Here is a 15,807-nt window from a genome sequence, read left to right as displayed (position 1 = left end):
GACTCGGCTCACCTCTGCTGCTTCCTGCTGCTGCTTCACCACGGAGGGGTCGATGCCCGGGTCCTCCAGGTCGCGGATGAAGTCCTGCGTGTCTTTCGTGGTGACCACCAGGGACAGGTGATCACACCAGAACTTCTCCGCCAGCTCCATCACGTCCAGCAGCTTGGCCTCCCGCTCCTCCACCAGCACGTGGATGTTCTCCCAGATGAACACCATCTGGTCGAGCTTATCCTGAACAGCTACGAGCAGAAGAGTATCGAGAAGACACACTTCCTTATCAAAAAAGCACAACTTTCTAGCTCACACAGGAATCACAATTCTGTCTGCCAAGGGTCTAAACCTGGGCCAAATGTGGGTTGAGCCCATCTAGTGGGTATCCCTGGGCCCAGTGGCCTTTCCAGACAAATGCAGTTCATGAGGGTGTCCTGTTCCTTATGAACCAAGTCCTCCTGACACAGGACAATGCTCAGAGGCACCGGAGCTCAGGGGAGACCTGAGTTCACCGAGGCTGGCCTTACTTCCAAAAGAGGTTTAGTCTATTCTTTATGCTCTCCAAATCAAGAATAGAGATGTCCATGCAATCCCTGGAATGTAACGAAGTAGGACACGTATTTTGAGTTCCCTTCTAGCATTCCCTTACCATGAATTTCCATTGACCTGTGCACAAGCTCTTCCTTTCAACCCCAGGCCAGACCTTGAAGGTGTCAGCTTAGGACCCTGGTGGCCATTTCTGTGGCTGTGGGATTGGGTACCCGTTACATTAGTTAATGCAGTCAGTAACGAGGACACACTATCCCTAGGTTTGGTCTTTAATTAGCATTATGCTTGAATCACCTGATTTAAAGGGCCTGGAGACCACATGGTTTCGCATCATGATGCGCGCTGTATTTACTGGACTGATTTCACAGACACAGGAAGACAGTAACCAGAGACTGGTGTGCACAGCCCTTCCACCCCAAACAAGCCCCACCTGTGAGATACTTTTTTCCTAAACTCCAGTGTGTTGATATGCAACTGGGCTGTCAGGGGACACCCACAATCATTCTAAGAGTAACATTCAGAGGTCCTTCACCAAAGAGCTCACCTTTGGCAGATATGTCCTTGTCCGTGCCCTGGGACCGCGCGATCATCTCCTCGCCCCGCTGTCTGAGGGTCTCGTACAGAGGCTGCAGCTTCTCCATGTCCACCGCCACATTCTTGTTCTCGCTGACCTGCTCCCTGATCTTCTCCACCTCCGCCGAGATGGACGGCGGCTGCCGCAGCCGCTCCACCACACGCTCCAGGCTCTCCAGGATCTGGTCGATCTTGTCATGGAACTGCAGGTCAAGCACAGGGGCCGCTTACAGGGGAAAGACACCACAGGTGGGATTCAAGCGACCAAACTCCTGCTTAAGATCACGGCCGGGAACCAAACCTTGGCTCCGCTGGGAACACATCCAAAGAGAGCTCCATCCAGCTGGTGAGGGAACCTATTCCTAGAATCACAGCTTATGTACGCCTCTTTGAGTCACACTGCTATGGGCACAGGACTGCTGCTTGGAAATAAATTCACTAGAAATAGTGTCTGTTAATATACAATTGGGCCACCTGACGGCAGCATCTGACGACTGCTGCATATTACTGCAATCAAAATAACAATAATTTCAAAAAATAGTTCAATAATCTGGGTGTCTATCAACACTGATAGTTTCATTCACTTTACTGATTATTTTGGCATCCTCAAAAAGTTACATTTTTACTGAGAAATTCATGGGCAGGTTTGATGAGATGAAAGGGATTTCTTAATTTACAAGTGTCCTGAACTAAAAAATGTTAAAAAAAACAAAACGAAACAAAACAAAAGATGTGATGGAAGCTTGCATTTAATTCATGGTCAAACCCATAATGAGATCCATGAAAGAATTTTAAATTTGCACAGACAATGAAGCAAAGTTATAAACACTTGTTCATTTATATTAATAGATTTCACACAATCCTCAACATTAAATGAACTGTCAGCCAGGATTACAGGAAATGGACCAGTGTATCTAAAAATAAACACCAAGCCTTCAAAATGGAAAATCTGCAGGTACTACAAATAGACTTCTTGAGAAAGATATTTTCAAAATAATTTTTTTCAACTTTTCTTTCTTCTTCTTCAGCCTATCCTTCATAGTCATCTTATTGCTATCTTGGGAGTGATTTATTAAAAATGATAATCACACTTTCTTTTATCTCTTCCAATGGCAAACACAGAATTCCACTCTAGATGGACACTTATTTAGATGTCTGGACAACTGCATATTTCTTAAGTCACTGAAAATTATGCCTTACTTATATACAAGCAGGCAGAGAAATGTAAGGACTGGATGCAGGCAGGTATCACCTCTGAGACTAAAATATCCATACTCAAGAGTTAATGCAATGAAACAATTTCAGCTGGAGTTGAATTAGGAGACCTGGAGACCATCCTCCCAAGCACTGCTGTGGGAGAGCCCGTCACACTCGGGGTGCAAAGCCTCACCTGAGTTGACTGAGAAATGGCTTCATCCAGGGCCACAGCTCTCTTTCTGACATCTTCTTTAATCTGACTGTAGAGGGTGTCCGCAGCCACGTACTTCTCTTGGATAGAAAAGCCTTCCCTCGGGCTCAGCTCCAATAACTGTGGCCCAGTTTTGTTCATCTTATCTATATGAGGCTTGTGTTCAGCTATCAACTCTCGCAGTTGCTACAACAAAGCAAACAGCATTTCAGTATCTCAGAGGCGCACCTCCACCACACAGCTGTCAACATCCTCAGTGCATCCAGCTGGCACAGAACTCCAAACACACACCCTCCCATCACAAGGCTCTGAACCAGCAGCCCTCTGCCAGGAAGAGATGCCCCTGACACAAAGATTAAACAACAGTCTGGTCGTGTCAAGTCCCTCTCAGGGCACATGCGAAACTTCTGGATGAGTGAAGCACCTACTCCCAATTCATTACGACTTTTCTACTAAGAGCAGTACGTTCTAACAAGAGTATTAGCCGAGGGTCCTCTTACATACAAGGATTATGAACTCACTATGCCCCAACCTACAGAGACCAAGCTGTAATTCTCAGTATTCCTTTTTGCACATTCGTGATACATATGAAAATTATTTAGAAGTTAGGATGGAAGGGAGAGGGAGGGAGAAGAAGAAAGGAAAAGAAGCTCAGTAGAAGGTGGACATGATGCTGAGAGAAAATACGACAGATAAGTGAGGCACTTTCATTATATTATATGGAAGAGAATGGATATATGGCATATATATTATATATATATTATACATAATACAAGGCACAAGGCATTGTCATTATACTGTATGTAAACCAACAAAAAAGTGTCCATATATATTACATTATGTATCTGTCAGTCTATTCTATGTATATATGTGATCTGTGTGATACTCACGTATATAAACAAATCTATTGGCACTTATTTTTAAATGTTCATGGCCACAAGGGTAATCAACCCATCTATCAAATACACAGCTGTATACCGAGTATTAACTGTAAGGTGTACTTAAGAGAAAACATGTGACATTTGAGTATTCTGCATAATACCATCTAATCAAGAAATATGATGGTAGCGATACTAATGAGGGAGGTGGAATCCAGGTGGAGCCCCATTCCTTCTGGGGAGATGGCTCCACTGGGGATCGTGACTCTCTCCAGAGTCCAGGGCCTCCTGTGACTGTCCACAGCCTTCTCCAGGGCTGGCCTCCTGCGGCACTGAGGTGCCCCGTTTCTCTTCGTTATTCCTGAGTTTCCCCAACCAGCAGCTTCTCATCCTCACCAGAAGGTGTGCCTCCAAGCTGCTATCCAGCCCCTGGTGAAAGCTCCTCTGAGAGAAATTACACTCAGGAAAGACAGTCTAGAGGAAAACGATCTTTCTCTGCAAATATTTTAATTTCCATCACTCATTGAGCAGAATCACCAGGATGGCCACACGCATGGACTTTTATTTTAAAAGTGGCCACTAAGGAATGCATCTGAGTCAGTGCTAATGAGGTGGATGAACCCAGAGTCTATTATACACAGTGAAGTAAGTCAGAAAGAGAAAAACAAATATCGCATATTAACGCATATATATGCTAAATCTGAAACTCCAGTACTTTGGCCACCTTATGCGAAGAGTTGACTCATTGGAAAAGACTCTGATGCTGGGAGGGATTGGGGGCAGGAGGAGAAGGGGACGACAGAGGATGAGATGGCTAGACGGCATCACTGACTCGATGGACGTGAGTCTGGGTGAACTCCGGGAGCTGGTGATGGACAGAGAGGCCTGGCGTGCTGCGATTCATGGGGTGGCAAAGAGTCGGACACGACTGAGTGACTGAACTGAACTGAACTGAGGAATCTAGAAAGATGGTACTGATGAACCTATCTGCAGGGCAGCAGGAATCCCATGGACAGAGGAGCCTGGTGGGCTACAGTCCATGGGGTCGAGAAGAGTCAGACACGACTGAGCGACTTCACTTTCACTTTTCACTTTCATGCATTGGAGAAGGAAATGGCAACCCACTCCAGTGTTCTTGCCTGGAGAATCCCAGGGACAGGGGAGCCTGGTGGGCTGCCATCTATGGGGCTGCACAGAGTCGGACACAACTGAAGCAACTTAGCAGCAGCAGCAGCAGTGAAGAAACAGACCTAGAGAACAGACTTACGGACACAGGGGGTTTGGGGAAAGGAGAGAGTGGGACGAATGGAGAGACTGGCATGGAAAGGTATACACTATCACATGTAAACAGAGCGCCAGTGGGAATTTGCCGCATGACTCAAGAACTCAACTTGGGGCTCTGTGACAACTTCGAGGAATAGGACGGAGTGGGAGGTGAAAGAGAGGCTTCAGAGGGAGGGGACATGTGCATACCTATGGCTGATTCATGCTGATGTATGGCAGAAACCAACACAATATTGTAAAGCAACTATCTTTCAATTAAAAATAAATAATTTTTTTAAAAGTGGCTACTAAAATCAGTCATGCAAATTCTTTACGAAGTGGTTGAGAAAACTGTTCAGTACATCATGAATAAACCCCAGTGCAATATCTCTATTTTTGAAGTTTTTCTGAAGGTGGTCTCAAAATTCTTTTGGAAAAGAGCAAAATAAGAAAAAAATCAGCTTTAAAAATAAAAAAAAGAAGGAAGGTCTAATCAGTCTAGCGTGCTAGGCACAGCCCCTGGGCAGTCCAGGCAGCGATTTCCTCATTTTGTTCTACATTATTTGATAAATTCATCCTGTTTTATAGAACGGAGGTGATGATGGTAAGATCAGCTACTATACAATCTCATGGAGAAGAAACATGTCACCCAAGTTCTGGCTTCAACATCCCAGCGGGCATGTTTGAAAAAGGAGTTCATACTATGAGTATCAAGGGACTCTCAGTAAAGTGAGGGATCTCTGTTGAGAGCTCTTGAGTAGCCTGGACTCTAAGTGGCTGTCACCTGTGCAGTGCAAGTCGCTCAGTCATGTCCGATTCTCTGCAACTGACCCCATGGACTATACAGTCTATGGAATTCTCCAGGCCAGAATACTGGAGTGGGTAACCTTTCCCTTGTCCAGGGGATCTTCCCAACCCAGGGATGGAATTCAGGTCTCCCATATTGCAGGCTGATTCTTTACCAGCTGATCCCAAGGGAAGCCCAAGAACACCAGAACGGGTAGCCTATCCCTTCTCCAGTGGATCTTTCCAACCCAAGAATTGAACCAGGGTCTCCTGCCTTGCAGGTGGATTCTTTACCAACTGAGCTATCAGGGAAGCCCCACCTGTGTAGCAAACACCTTTCCCGAGAAGTTGTCAGTGAGCCTTTCTGAAGACTACTCCATGACAGACAAGCAAACAACCACAGGACAGCTGCTTGGTAGGTGTGTGCGTGGAGAAAAGGCTTGGCAGGAGAGGTCTTTTGCTTTATACATAACAAAATGATTCTTGGCAACCATCCTCAGAGCCCACTCATGCGGGAGATACTTAATGTGACTTCAAGGTAACTACCGCTTATTTATAACATGGCTCTCAGGGCCATTTTTCATCCCTGGCTAGAATGAATGAAAAGATGTTCCCCAGGACAGTGAAGTGGACGCTATGAAGTTGCAGAAGAATGCTGAAAATATTCTGAACAATTTAGTTTGAACAATTTGAAGATTTGGCTACGAAGTTTTGAAATCCTCTTTCTCCATACAAATCTTATATTTGTTTCGAGAACTGAAAGATTATGCCAAAAAGGAAAATTAACTCAATTTTAAAATTTTCCATTCAGTAACGATTCTTTTCAACCTATTTGATGTTATGCTGAAAAACAGCTACTCAAATCTCACCTCAGAGTAGAAGAGATCCATGAAATATATTTTTTTGAAATATTTTATCTTAAAAATCATTCTGTGGCTAGGCATGAGGGTTTCTGCCAAATATAACCTTTCTACTAAAATTAATTATACATAGTTTATAAGTCTTTCTCCCACTGAACAATTTAGATAGAATGCCATAAAGTTTCCATTTTGTGCACTAAAGTGTCCTCTAAACAAATACTTAAAAGATCCTTTCCAATGCCAATACATTTAAAGAGTAAACAATAAGACCAATAAGCACGTTACTTGAAACGATGATGTAATATACCGAGTTAAACTTTATACACGTGCACACACTCGATGACTTGGAATAGTAGTAGTAGTTTCGGAGTACATCTTATACAGATCTAGGAGAGCAACTAAGGTTCACAAGATCATAAGTAATAAGAATTCTAGACTTTCTTCCAACAGTCTCGAATCTTCTCACTCAAATCCTCGCAAAATTTTAAGCTAATCAACATTTCTGTGACTGCAGAAACGAGGGCTTCATGATGCCTTTTTATATGTCTAAAATAGGGTTTATTTGTATATAGAAAAATACTCTCTCATTTGCTCATGTAAACTTATAGGAGCAGAGAACTTCAAAAGATTTCTATGTACAAAAGGTTAAAAAAAGGGGGGGGGGGACAACTGGTCTTTAAACTTCAGCAGTTTTTCGCTTTTCACAGAATTTCATGACAATGTTGCCACATTTGTTACAGCGTCTATTTTCTCCAAGCTCAACAGCCTTGTCTGTGTGAGGCTGCTTCCACATATTTCTTCTGCTTAATTCAGATGGCTCCCATCACTATGAAGTATAAAACTTAGTCAAATTAGGGTACACTGAAAGCAATTCGACCTGATCAACTGAAAGGACTCGAAAGCTTACTTCCCTGACGCTCTGAGAGAGGGTCTCACTGCGCACTCGGCGTGCACTGCATGTACTAGTATGGCGTAGAGCGTGCACGCTCACTTGTGTCCAACTCTTTGTGACCTCGTTCATGGACTGCAGCCCGCCAGGCTCCTCAGTCCATGGAATTTTAAAGGCAGGAATACTGGAGCGGGTTGCCATTTCTTACTTCCGGGTCTTCCTGACCCAAGGACTGCACCTGAGTCTCTTGTGTCTCCTGCCCTGGCAGGCAGGTTCTCTGTCACTGAGCCACCACTCCTGTGCTAAGAGCTGTGACGGTGTCACGTGACGTGCACAGGGTGTCTGCCCGTATGAGTCTTCCCGCCACAGACCAGGACAGCTGGGTGGGGCTCAGAGGTGAGCAGACCGTGCAAACCGGACCCTGCACGGCGGACACTTCCCCACCTCAGAAGGCGTCTGAACCAGAAGCCCCCTGACAGCTGTGGTTCCTTCCCCGGGACCCCCGCGTCCGCCCGGGTCCTGAGCTCACCCGGTGCTCCTCCTGCTGCTGCCTCAGGGTCTCGTACTCCAGGGCAGGGGCGGGCAGCTGAGCGATGGCCTTCTGCGTGTCCGTCAGCCATGGCCAGAGCTCCTCGTACGTCTCCCAGAACTGGCTCACTAGGGACTGGGCCCGCTCCAGCTGCAGGTACCTCTCCGAGTTTACCTGGCAGATGGCGTCATAGTTCTTCAGCACTGTGTCCAGTTTTTTCTAGAAAATCAGATGAAAAAATGTGTTTATCCAGTCAGGCAAACCAAGGGACACATATATACACTCCAGAGTGCTTGATCAGCACTATTTACCTGGAACAGAGTAAGCACTCAATGAATAAATGCATGGTAAATGACTGATCAACAGCGGCTAGTTAGTGTCTATGTAGAGAAGCTCATCTTAAAAGAAAGGCCTTGCTATGTTGTTGCATAAGGCAGGAAGTCCCTCCTTTTCAAGGCTGAAAATGCTATATGCAAATGCTATGCTTTTACTACAATAAAAAAAATTTCATGTATAAAATAGCAAAAATGTGTTAAAAGTTTTAAAAGTACACCAACTGGAGATTACGGTAAAAAACGAGTATATGTTCCTATACTCATGAATTTCTATGCAGTCATCAAAAATCAGGGGGCTTGATAACATGGAGGACTTCTCAAAAAATATTAGGTAACAAACCACCCCCCAAATAAATAAAAAGCTTCAAGTTGTTCTGACTAAGAGACTGAGCTTCCCAAACACAATTTCTTCCAGGTCTTCTATGTGAGAGAAGGGTCTGGCAACACGGACGGCAAGTCCACGCTCAGTCGCTCAGTCACGTCTGACTCTTGTGACCCCATGGGCTGTAGCCTGCCAGGCTTCGCTGTCCATGGGATGTTCCAGACAAGAATACTGGAGTGGGTTGCCGTTTCCTCCTCCAGGGGATCTATCTGACCTAAGGGTCAAACCCAAGTCTCTTGCACTGGCAGGTGGATTCTTTAACACTGAGCTACCTGGCAAGTCCAACACGAACACTGCTTTCTGTTAAAATACAAGGACTGTCTTTCAAAATTGAAATTCTAAAAGGGACTCCTAGTCAGGAAAATTAATTACATAGACTGAGAAGCAAAGTAGAATATTATGCTGTACACTGATTTGATCGGGTGGTCACAGTGATCTTGTTTATGGTATAAATTCACTATAATCCAATAGCAAAAGACAGAGCACAACCATAACCTAATAAACCACAGAATAACACAGAGATTCTTTCATGATCATCTATATTTTCCACATAAGATTTTTTGCAAAAATAATAAAGATTATATTAAAACCAAGTGCCACTGTGGAGTATTTAAATAAAAGAGAAAAAATATCACCACACACTGTGCATTCTATTACTTGCGTATGGTATGCCTTAAAAGCAATGCACCATCTTTTCAATGGGATCTCAGGCATAGACATTTGTATAACAAATATGTTTTTCTGCCATGGGCTATTTTCCTATGAGAAGCATTAATTTCTTTATGCTGCTCAGAGGTCTGAATATGAATTGAACTAAACATTTTTATTTGAGGCTGCTTTCCCACCAATGTAAAGATCATTAAAACTACATAAACTGAATACTTCCTTAATGACTCCACTCCTTTTTTTCTATATGGATTACTGTAACTTTATACAGAATGGGTTTAAGCTAGAGAGAACTATGTATTTCAGGTTTTGTTTCGACTCCAGAGGACCCAATGTTCCTGAAACCTATAAACAACAGTTGACGTATAGAATAACAATTTACTCTGATAATAGCAATGATAATACAGCAAACATTAATTGGATGCTTAATGGGTCCCAGTTACTCAAGGATTCAAACATTAATAGCTTTTCTGTCTATTAAAAAAGATTATCCCCAAAGTGATTCCCTTAAGGAGTATTCTTTTCACTGTTATTCTGTAAGCTTGAAAAATGTTTTATTTAAAACTAATGATTTAGCTGTTTAAACAGCAGCTGTGGATAAAGGAAAAGAGCTTTGCTCCGAGTGAAAGCCCCACACACACTGTCTGCTTACGGGTCTCACACTAGTCACATGGACGAGATTGTACCTTCATAGGCTGCTTTTCCTCTTCGCTGCACGTGCTCATGATTTTATGTCCAGATTTAACAAGCTCATCAATAATGTCCTTGTGTCGCAAAATCTCCATGGTGAACGTCTGTATTTACCAAAATACAGATTTTTTTTTTTAAAGAGAGCATATGATTAAAACAAAAACAATAAGGCAAAGCAGTTAAAATGACTAAGTCACACTCAATCATGCAAGTGCATCTCCTCGGAGCACGCTGACAAACCACACAGATGTGACTGGAAACCTGTGTCTTCACCTTTTGAACCTGCAGCTGAGCTGAGGTCTGGTCTTGCTCAAGCCTGATGTCACCCAGAGACGTCAATTTCTTCTCTGTTTCATTAATCCAGGCTAACTCAGCATCGGCCGCTTGGTCAAACTAAACAAAAGATAAATAATCAGGTCAGCAAGTTCCTGTAACTGGTGCCAGAGAAATATCTATCTACATGTCTTTCAAATATCCTTATCACATAAATGGAAAATCTGGGCCTGTCTCCTCATGACAACCGGAAATGATCCATGAGAGTGACTCATGTTATAAAGAGAAAGGAGAAGTTTCCACAGAGAAATTAAACACAACCTCTTAAAATGTGCTGAATCCATAACATGGTAATGATGTGAGGATCGCTCACACTGCTGCCTTCTCCCTGGTGGTGATATAAAGATTTTCTATACAATACTATATAAATTAAGCAGCTATAAGAGCGGTTAGACACCATCTTTACATCACTTCATCCTTCACTGTATCACTTTAACGTGATACGCAGGTAACATTCTGCTATCAAAGTCCGCAATTCCTAGCAAAAAGAATGACGTAGTCCCATTTATTTACTGCTTGTGGAAAATATCTTTCCATGTATGCAGAGTGTACCCCAAATGTCTCATGCATCATATTTTGCCTCTCATTTAATAACAGCAGAATACATTTTCAAAAGCCTTCTTAAATATTTTAAGAGATTTTTCTTTTCCTGATCACAAGAATAATTTGTGGTCTAAATCTGCAAAGTACAGAAAACTACATAGAAGAAAATTAAAGGCTGAAGTTAATACTATTGTTATTTCAGTGAATTTTCTTTCAGAAGTTAAAACTTAGAAAGTGCTGGGATAATACGGTATAAACGGTCTCATTCTTTTTCATTTATGGTGAACCTTTCCCATGTCAAAAGTGTGATTTTTAAAATACCATAATTGTATCCCAGCATCCTTGGATATTTTCACTTAGGTTCTCTGCATTTGTCTGATGTTACACAAACAATGCAGTAATGGATATGCTTGTAAATAAATGTAAATAAATTTCCGTTGGCATCTCTAAGTAGTCCCTTAGAGTTGATTCCTAGAAGGTGACTTCTAAATCAAAGGGTATGAACACTTTCTATACTTTGTACCAGACACACCCCATGCCTTCCAGTTATCATGAACAAATATAGCAGGAAGCAGTACCAGTCAACACAGTGCTGACTATAAATGGTAATTAGCAACACCTCGGCAGAAAGAGTGAGAGAAAGAGATTGTGATTTTCAAGTCCGGTACTGCCAGAACCTCCAATTTTTCAAGTGTCAGTAGCTCAGTGGTGTCCGACTCTTTGTAACCCCATGGACTGCAGCCAGGTTCCCCTGTCCATGGAATTCTCCAGGTCAGAGTACTGGAGTGGGTTGCCATTTCCTTCTCCAGGGGATCTTCCCAGGGATTGAACCCAGGTCTCCTGCATTGCAGGCAGATTCTTTACCATCTGAGCCACCAGGGAAGCCCCTAATTTTTCAAGAGCACCTGGAAACCCAGTTTGGGGTCGGGGGATAGTAAGTGGAGGGGGGTGAGGGTGGAGGTAAGACACTAAACTGGAAGATAACTCATACTCTTAAGACACAAGGCAACACTCTGCAGACTCACAGGAGGGTGGAGAAGACATGCTTTTCACCCAAGGACTGATGCATCTCAGAGCCCGGGCATCATACAGAACACACACTAGGAGGATCCGGGAGACAGGAAAGCAGAACTGCTACGAGTCTTGGACCCCAGGAACACCACAGAGGCCAGTCCCCTGGTTTTCTTTTGCTCCCATACCCTGGACGGGATGCTGGAGAAACTGCCCCCCAGAAGTACCCAGAGGCCAGACAAGGCCCCCAGGAAAGCCTCTCTCTAGTCAAAGGTACAGGAAAGGGGAAGCGTTGCAAGACAGAAAGCGTCTAGACAATAAGCATTCTGCTCCAACCAAACACCAGAGAACAAAGCCCTGGGTTCCCTACCCTCCTGCCAACAAGGGCTGAACGGGGAGCCCAGAGGTCTACCCCCTGGGCCGGGCCCAGAACCCCTGCTGGGGTGACGTCAGCCCAGCAGGGGGCAGGTCCTCTCACTTCCCAGGCGAGCACAGGCCTCTGCCCCCGGGTCAGTGGGGAGCGCTGGGCAGTCCCATGGAGAGCCTGGACTTGCAGCCCTGGAGGCTCAGGCAGGCTCTCCTCCTCTCCTCAGGGGTGTCAGGTGAGGCCTGTCACAGTCAGGATCTGCACAGCACTCAGTGGGGAGGTGGCCCCTTGCCCACGGTGCCGGGGAGCTCCCAGCCCCACCAAGCAATGAGGGGTGCCCCCAGCTTAGGGGTCACGCAAGTTCCCTGGGGTCCATGGACTTCTCCTTCCTCCGGGCGGCACCCCCACCGTCTCAGCCAGAGTGGTGCTGGGGATTGCCCACCAAAGGAGAAGGCCGATCTGAGGCCCCAAGACACAGGGCACCAAGAACCGCAAGGAATCAAGACGGAACTGAAGATCACGAGCAGGGGCTGGTCCCCAGATGACCTCAGAAGCATCTGACAGACCTTAGAGCGGCTGTGATAGACACACTAGGAGCGATCTCACAGGCAGTGGAAATGAGGGGGAAATCAGAAGGCCTCGGCAACAAAAGGTAAAATCCGTAAAAGACACAGAATACACCGAGAAGAACCAAATGGAGATTTTAGAACTTAAAATATAACAACTACAGTAAAAGCTCAGAGGATGAGACCAAGGAACACAATAGAGGAAAGAGTCATCGAAATGGAAGACAGAATGGCAGAAGTTACCCAACCCGAATGACAGAGAATAGACTGGAGAAAACTAACAGAGCCCAGGGCCTGAGGAAGGAACCGTAATAAAAGATCTAAAATTCAAGTCACTGTGGAGAGGAGATGGGGGATACCTTGTGGCTGAAAGGTACGCAAGCATTCTTAAAGCAATAAAATTGTAGAAATGGAGGCCAGATTTTGGCTAGGATCGAGGGGGAGGCAGAGACAGGAGGGGCAAATGCAGCTGTAACGGGGTGGCATGAGGGTCTCCGTGATGGCCATGTCCTGCGTCCTGATGGAAACGTTCTGCATCCACTTCCTGCTTGTGACACTGGACCGTAATTTTGCAAGATGGTCTCCCATTGGGGAAACTGAAGAAACATTACAAGGGGGCTCTGCATTACATCTCACAACTGCACGTGAATCTACAATGATCTTAAAACAAGTTAATTAAAAAAACAAAAAAAACCTCTCTGTGGGTAACCTCTCACTGGCAAGTCCTGTGCGCGTCTTCTCTTTTCGATCTATGCTCCCAAGTTGTCCTGGATGTACTGATTCCTGTTCCCACAAGCAGAGTCTGGCCTTCCCCTCATCAACACAGGGCATATAATTACCCGCCAGTATAAGCTGATGCAAATAAGATAGTACCGAATGAGTCACTGTAATGGCTCCAATCTCACAAATAAAGAGTCAGCATTAGATAGGTAAAAAAGCCTTATTATTACTGAATTGTTATTTATCAAGATTTTTTTCTACCTATCATGTACCCACTTGTTTTCACCTTTGCCAGGTCATGAATGAGTAAATAAATACTGAAGCTATTTGAAAGTTAATTTCTCTTAGTCAACAAGTTTAGATAGAAAAAAAATTAGATAATCATTAAAATATGGGACCAAACCAGAAAATACATTTGCTCATTGGAACAAAAGCTATGACAAACCTAGTCAGTGTATTAAAAATCTGAGACATTACTTTGCTGACAAAGGTCCATATAGTCAAAGCTATGGTTTTTCCAGTGGTCATGTACAGATGTGACAGCTGGACCATAAAGAAGGCTGAGTGCTGAAGAATTGATGCTTTAGAATTGTGGTGCTGGAGAAGACTCTTCAGAGTTGTTGGTCTACAAGGAGATCAAACCAGTCAATCCTAAAGGAAATTGGTCCTGAATATTCATTGGAAGGACTGATGCTGAAGCTCCACTACTTTGGCCATTTGATGTGAAGAGCCGACTCGTTGGCAAAGACCCTGATGCTGGGAAAGATTGAAGGCAGGAGAAGGGGAGGACAGAGGATGAAATAGTTGGATGGCATCACCGACTGAATGGACATGAGTTTGAGCAAGCTCCAGGAGATAGAAGGACAGAGACGCCTGGTGTGCTACAGTCCACGGGGTCGCAGAGTCAGACATGATTTAGCGACCAAACAACAGCAATTATTTTTTTACATTTACCTTTAAATATTGACAGCATAAGGATATGAAAGGGAAGATATGGTTTAACAGACCTTTACTTAACAACCTCTAGCAATGCTGCCTGAACAAAATCTGAATCTACACCAACATCTAACCGAAAAGGATGCAAAGTCAGGCTGCTCTGAGACTCCTCTGGCGTATGGGCAGCAGTCACACCATCACGTGAGAAGCTGAGACACGTGGCCCACGGGTGCCCTGCCAAGTGTCACACGTCTGACGGGATCACTGACAGGCCAAGCAGTTCCAGACAGAAATACACAGAACTTGAGTGCTCAGAGTGGGTGAGCTCCCCCACAAGGGCAATTACAGGAAGTTCGCCACAGCCACCTTCAAGGTGTAAACTTTCAAAGGTGCGAATGCGCTCTGGTTCCAACAAGGAACCAGGACCTGCTCCATCAACGTGAGGCATGAGAGAAACTGCAGCTTGCCCTCTGTCTCCTGCGGGGACGATCCTTCAGCTCCACCATCTCCCGCCTCCTCTCCCTCCTCTAGGGAGTGACGCTTCTTGCCTCTTCACTTGACCAGCCCCTGTGTGCCAGCTACTGTACTGTGCTACTATACTGTGCTGGAGAAGGAAACAGCAACCCACTCCAGTACTCTCGCCTGGAGAATCCCATGGGCAGAGGTGCCTGGCAGGCTACAGTCCATGGGATGGCAAGAGTCAGACACGACTTAGTGACCAAACCACCACCACCACCACCACTATACTTTCCAAAGCACTGTACTGTAAGATCAAAAACGTTTTCTTATTGTGTGTTTTTTAGGTATTATTTATGTGAAAAGTATTATAAACCTATTACAATACTACACTGCCAATTGGGTATGTAGGCTAACTTTGTTGGATTTACGAACAAATTGGGACTGAAGAAAGAGCTCTTGGAATGGAACTCGTTTGCATGTGGGTTGTCGGTATGCAGGGGACTTACTGTACTTCTGAGATGACTCTGCACATTTATATACTCAAACAGAAGCCTTTCTCCTTTTTAAGTTTCCCATAACATCACGCGTTGTTTTTTGAAGCCACCCTGTGATCTGCACGTAGTGGTGTTGTTTAAGTATTCTGCTCACTAATTCATCACTTTTGCTGCTGTGGGGACAAGCCAGAACAATGCGGACTCCAGAAGGAATCTTGATAAGACATCTGAAAAATGCTATCTGAATTCATCTGGTTCAATAATTGTTACGACATGACTTAGTTTCGACTGGAACTACTCATTAGCAATTGTAGATCAATGTGAAGAGGGAAAAAAAGTTTCATCAACTAACTCAGCAGCTTCAGATGTGGAAAAAGAAATCATCACGAGACAGGTGGAAGAGTCCGGATCACTGGCTTTGAAACGGCACATGATGAAACTCCTGGGCACAGCTCTACTGTGTGCGGTGCACTTGGCACATAACTGAGAAAAATAGTTCAGGCCTTTCCACCTGAGTGCCAGTGCTGCAAAATAAATAATTCTTCTACTAGTCCTTGAAAAAATAAAGTGATGCCCCAA

The 15,807-nt window shown here is 44.4% G+C and overlaps 1 protein-coding gene across 25 annotated transcripts in view; it reads right to left on the bottom strand.

The window, feature by feature from the left end:
- Positions 1 to 15,807, bottom strand: part of DST (dystonin) — a 520,430-nt gene that overhangs the window by 50,004 nt on the left and 454,619 nt on the right. For all 25 annotated transcript variants that reach the window (XM_027524344.1, XM_027524350.1, XM_027524347.1 and 22 more), the window contains 6 exons: positions 10,073 to 10,192; positions 9,796 to 9,903; positions 7,727 to 7,945; positions 2,504 to 2,707; positions 1,085 to 1,316; positions 13 to 239 (listed from right to left, as the gene is read on the bottom strand). In XM_027524344.1, the coding sequence (XP_027380145.1) occupies positions 13 to 239; positions 1,085 to 1,316; positions 2,504 to 2,707; positions 7,727 to 7,945; positions 9,796 to 9,903; positions 10,073 to 10,192 (1,110 nt within the window). The remainder of the gene's footprint in view (positions 1 to 12; positions 240 to 1,084; positions 1,317 to 2,503; positions 2,708 to 7,726; positions 7,946 to 9,795; positions 9,904 to 10,072; positions 10,193 to 15,807) is intronic.

The sequence above is a fragment of the Bos indicus x Bos taurus genome, chromosome 23 (genome assembly GCF_003369695.1).
Source record: "Bos indicus x Bos taurus breed Angus x Brahman F1 hybrid chromosome 23, Bos_hybrid_MaternalHap_v2.0, whole genome shotgun sequence".
Lineage (NCBI taxonomy): Eukaryota > Metazoa > Chordata > Mammalia > Artiodactyla > Bovidae > Bos > Bos indicus x Bos taurus.
Note: the sequence above shows the minus strand (reverse complement) of the source record. Positions and strands in the feature narration are given on the sequence as shown.